General features: G+C 53.1%; 1 protein-coding gene across 1 annotated transcript in view; it reads left to right on the top strand.

Annotated features, from left to right (window-relative positions):
* GRAMD1B (GRAM domain containing 1B) overlaps positions 1–5,147 on the top strand; it is a 41,060-nt gene that overhangs the window by 23,893 nt on the left and 12,020 nt on the right. Inside the window, exons 10-13 of the mRNA XM_015423444.1 lie at positions 318–436; positions 587–729; positions 1,501–1,604; positions 4,233–4,436. Of these exons, the coding sequence (XP_015278930.1) occupies positions 318–436; positions 587–729; positions 1,501–1,604; positions 4,233–4,436 (570 nt within the window). The remainder of the gene's footprint in view (positions 1–317; positions 437–586; positions 730–1,500; positions 1,605–4,232; positions 4,437–5,147) is intronic.

The following is a 5,147-nucleotide window of genomic DNA, read 5'->3' as shown; positions in this document are numbered from 1 at the left end:
CTTCGTCCTCCCTCCCTCTCCCACTCTCTTCCTCCTTCTCCCTCTCCCCTCCCCTCCCCCTCCTGCCTTCTCTCTCCCCCTCCCTCCCTCTCTCTCCCTCCCCCCTCTCTCCTTCCCTCTCCCTCCACCCTCCCTCCCTTCCTCTCTCCCTCCCTCCTCCCCTTTATCCCTCCCTGCCTCTCCCTCCATCTCTCTCCCTCCCTCTTCTCCTCCTTCCCCCCTCTCTCCCCCCTCTCTCCTTCTGTCTCCCTTTCTCCCTCCCCCTCTTTCCCCCTGCCTCTCCCTCCCTCCCTCTGTCTCTTTCTCTCTTTACTCAGATATCGTCTTTCATCCGTGGAAGAAGCAAGAAACTGGAAATCAGAGCCGAGTTATCCTCTACACCATCACCCTCACCAACCCTCTGGCCCCCAAAACTGCCACAGTCACTGAGACTCAAGTGAGTATGTGGAAGGCGGAAGGCCCTGCCCCCATAGACTCCAGAGAGCAGTGCACGGCTCGGCACCACTTGCCAGAGATGCTTTCCCACGCGGCGTCTTCCTCAGCAAACTAACCTGTGTCCTTCCACGCTTCTCTCCACGCCCTCCAGACAATGTACAAAGCGAGCCAAGAGAGCGAGTGCTACGTGATAGACGCAGAGGTGCTAACGCACGACGTCCCCTACCACGATTATTTCTACACGATTAATCGTTACACGTTGACGCGTGTCGCCAGAAACAAATGCCGACTCAGGTGGGCAGGCCGGTCTGCGTGTCCTTAGAGAGGAAGGAGGGCGGCTGTTAATTTTTAAGGGCGTCTGTGCCAGAAACCGAAGGAGGACGATCCCTTTAATTTGGGAGTGGGAAGGGGGGAAAGGAGCAACGGCCCTGGGAGAGACCCATTTTCTCCCTGCCTGTGCCTGGCCTTTATTCCTTGATTTTCATACCCTGCAGTCTCCCAGAAATGTGTGTAAAGTGCCTTCAAGTCGCAGATGAGTTATGGCGACCCCATATGGTTTTCAAGGCAGGAGATGAACTGAGGTGGTTTGCCCTTGCCTGCCTCTGCATAGCAACCCCGGGTGGCCTTGGGGGTATCCCATCCAAATACTGACCAAGGCTGACCCTGATTAGCTCCTGAGATCTGATGGGATCAGACTAGTCTGGGGCCACCCAGGTCAGGGCTAGAAATACCATGTTTCAAACTGGCAACTTCAGTTGGCCAATCCAAATACAGATGTTTGGATGTGACCAATGTTCCCTCTAAGCTGTGGAGTCTTGTGAGCAAAAATCCTACTTAGTGAGCTACTGGCATTAAGGTTGTGAGCGAGTGACTTGGCTACTGCATAATTTAGGTTGCTCTGGAGCCATCCCTTCCTGAGCTAAGACAAAACCGTGTGAGCTGGAGGCTAAAAAACTGAGCTAGCTCACACTAACTCAGCTTAGAGGGAACACTGGATGTGACCGCTGTTTAGAGTGGGGCAGCGCCGTGGCTCCAGGGAAGTGACCAGAGTCTCTCCTCTTCCAGGGTTTCTACGGAGCTACGATACAGGAAACAGCCGTGGGGGCTAGTGAAATCCTTCATTGAGAAGAACTTCTGGAGCGGCCTGGACGATTATTTCCGCCACTTAGGTGAGAGCCACGTGCCACGGGCTGTGTGTGTTTGTTCTTATGCTTCTTCACTCAAAGAGTCATTAACATGTGGAGTTCACTGCCACAGGAAGTGGCAGCAGCTACAAGCTTCAAGAGGGGATTCGATAAACATATGGAGCAGAGGTCCATCAGTGGCTCTTAGCCACAAGGTATAGAGGGAACACTCTGTCTGGGGCAGCGATGCTCTGCATTCTTGGTTCTTGGGGGGCAATAGTGGGAGGACTTCTGGAGTTCTGGCCCCACTGGTGGACTTCCTGGTGGCACCTGGGTTTTGGCTACTGTGTGACACAGAGTGTTGGGCTGGATGGACCATTGGCCTGATCCAACATGGCTTCTCTTAAGTTCTTATGTTCTTGAGTGCCAGAACAAGGCTTTCAGTGGGCATAGGGTTGCCAAGTTCCTCCTGGCAACTGGTGGCGGGAGGGACGGACATTTACCAAGAGTGGGAAGGAGGCCTAAGTCTTGTTGCCCGTGATGCTTTGGTATTTGAGGGAAAACTCTGTGGTAAAAATGGCTTCTACCATAGAGGTTTTGCCCAATTACCAGAGTGTTTCCGGAAACACAATGACCTCACTTCCGGTGCATGCTGGAAGTGACATCACTGTGTTGCCAGTGACAAGCCATAGGCCTTCCTCCCACTCCTGGTAAGTCCCCCGCCTGGCCAGCTAATCGGCAGCGGGGTGGTAGGGGTGGTGGTAACCATAAGTGGGCACCATGAGCACAAAAATCAGGCTTGAGGAGCTGTTCATTTGTCTGAAACCCTTTTACCAGGCTTTTCTCCAAATCAGTGGTTTAGCTTTGCCTGGTGGTGGTGGAAAGTGCCATTAAGTCGCAGTCGACTGAACGGTGACCCCTGGTGGGGTTTCAATGCCAGAGATGAACAGAGGTCTCAATCCTGCCTCTGTGTAGCACCCCTAGACGACTTTGGTGGCTTCCCCTTCAAATAATAACCAGGACTTAAACCCCCCCCCGCCCATAGACACAGGGGCATTTTGTGGCAATGCCCCACCAGAGATGAGCGCTGCCCCCTCGGACAAAAAAACTCAGTGTGTTGTAGTGGTTACGAGCAGTGGACTCTAATCCGGAGAACTGGGTTTAGCTTGGTGTTAAGCAGGCAAAGCTGCTCTGACCTGGATGACGCAGCTGAGCCTGATCATATCACCTATCCGAACCTTAGCAGGGTCAACCAGGAGCGCAGCCAGAAAAGTTTGGTTGGTGGGGCATGGGGGAAGTCGGGGGTCGGCCTTGCCTGCCGCTCCTGTAGCAGAAGCAGAAGCAGCCGCTCCGGCTCCACTGCGACCTCTAGTCCTCCTCTAGTCCTTTCGATTGGAGAGTCTCGATTCTGCGCTGCTTTTCTGTGTAAGCTGAAGAGGGGGGGGGAATCTCCGACTCGCTCTCTTTTGCATTTTGCAACTTTATTTTATTTTGCATTTTTAAAAACCTATTTATTTTTCGGCACAGAAAAAGGAAAATGTGACCGAAGCGTCCCTGACTGTTCCTGGGGCCCATTTCGGAACCCCCATGCGCATCTTACACCAAATCATTCTCTGTACATTTGGGCACATTATTCAGGTCCATTGTGGGGGGAATCAGTTTCCACCCGTTGTGATGTATTTATATAAGAAACAGTCCCCGTTATTTTATTTAAAACATTTTTGTGCTGCCTTCCCGCCCAAAGAGAGCCAGTGTGGTGTAGTGGTTACGAGCGGTGGACTCTAATCTGGAGAACCGGGTTCGATTCCCCCGCTGCTCCTCCACATGCAGCCAGCTGGGTGACCTTGGGCCAGTCACAGTTCTCTCAGAGCTCGCTCAGCCCCACCTACTTCACAGGGTGTCTGTTGCGGGGAGAGGAAAGGAAGATGATTGTAAGATGTCCTTAGACTCCTTCGGGTCATGAAAGGCAGAGTATAAAAACCAGCTCATCTTCTTCAAATAGGGTCCCCGAGCTGGTGAACATGAAAACATTTGAACATTAAGACAGCATTTAGAAGAATATATAAAACAATGCAGAAATGTATATAAATTCATAAACCCACAACACCAAAACCAGGGAGGAAGGCCAATGACAGTTGTTGGGGGTATGAAGAAGAATAAGAGTTTGGATTTATACCCCCGCCCTTCACTACCCAAAGGAGTCTCAGAGCGGCTTACAATCTCCTTTCCCTTCCCCTCCCCACAGCAGACACCCTGTGAGGTAGGTGGGGCTGAGAGAGCTCTCTCGAGGACTGCTCTTGAGAGAACAGCTCTGAGAGAACTTGTGACTGACCCAAGGTCACACCAGTAGCTGCATGGGGAGGTGTGGGGAATCAAACCCGGTTCTCCCAGATTAGAGTCCGCGTTCCTAACCACTCCACCAAACTGGCTCTCTTTGGGTGGCAAGGCAGAACAGAAATGTATGCCAAATGGAACAAAAGTGTCCTTACCCTCTGGCAGAAGAGAACACTAAAACGAGACAGACGAATCTCCCTGGGGAAGGAGTTCCAAAGTTTTGGTGCTGCCACCCAGAAGCCCCTTTCTCGGGTTGCCCCGGCTCTGCCTTTACCTCCTTTTTGCCCAAGATGAAATCGGTATCCTCTTTCTTTGTTGAATGTGTCTTTCCTTTGGCAGAGAGTGAACTGACCAAAACGGAGAGCACATACCTAGCCGAGCTTCACCGACAATCCCCCAAAGAGAAGGCAGGCAAGCAATCCACGGTGCGCCGGAGGAAACGGCCCCACACGCACTTGCGGGGGCCGCACCTGGAGGAGGTGCTGAGCCCCGTAACCACTCCCACAGACGAGGAGGCAGTAGGTCGAATCAAGCGTGTGGCAGGTAGGGGAGCGGGAAGGTCCGCCCAGAGGGGTTGTGGGGAGGCCGTGGTCGCTCTGGTGCTCTTTTGCCGAGGGTGTCTCCGGGGAGGGGACACGGGTTCCTTGGGAAGGCTATCGATGTAAAGCCGTAGACTGGCTGACCTACCCGAACTGTCTGTTCTGCTAAAGAATTCCACTTCCTTTCTCCTGCTTGTCCATTTTAGGACTTGCGGGGGCAGGCTGCGTTTCGGGGAAGGGGTGCCAGCTCTGGGTTGGGAAATTCCTGGAGATTTTGGGGGGTGGAGCCTGGGGAGGGCAGGATTCCAGGAGGGGAGGAACCTCAGCAAGGTATGATGCCATAGACTCCACCCTCCAAAGCAGCCATTTTCTCCCGGGGCACAGATCTTGGTTGGCTGGAGATCAGTTGGGATAGTGGGAGATCTCCGGGTGCCCCCTGGAGGTTGGCAACCCTATCTAGGGGCTAGCCAGCTTCCTCTTACTAGTGGCGTAGCCTGGTTCAAGATCAGGAGTCGTTTCATAGAAAAAGAGGTGCAGGAGCTCATTAGCATAACTTATTTGCATATGCCACACCCCCTGACATCACCGGAAGTGTGTCAGAAGGCAACACCCACCGCTCAGGCTCCACTGGACTGTTTTGGTTTGCTAGCTATTGGGGGGTGGGGACACATGCAGATCTGTCCTCACAGAGGAGGGAGAGCTTGTACCTGAATAA

Source organism: Gekko japonicus, unplaced genomic scaffold (genome assembly GCF_001447785.1).
Source record: "Gekko japonicus isolate JY-2015 unplaced genomic scaffold, Gekko_japonicus_V1.1 scaffold2195, whole genome shotgun sequence".
Classification (NCBI taxonomy): Eukaryota; Metazoa; Chordata; class Lepidosauria; order Squamata; family Gekkonidae; genus Gekko; species Gekko japonicus.
Note: the sequence above shows the minus strand (reverse complement) of the source record. Positions and strands in the feature narration are given on the sequence as shown.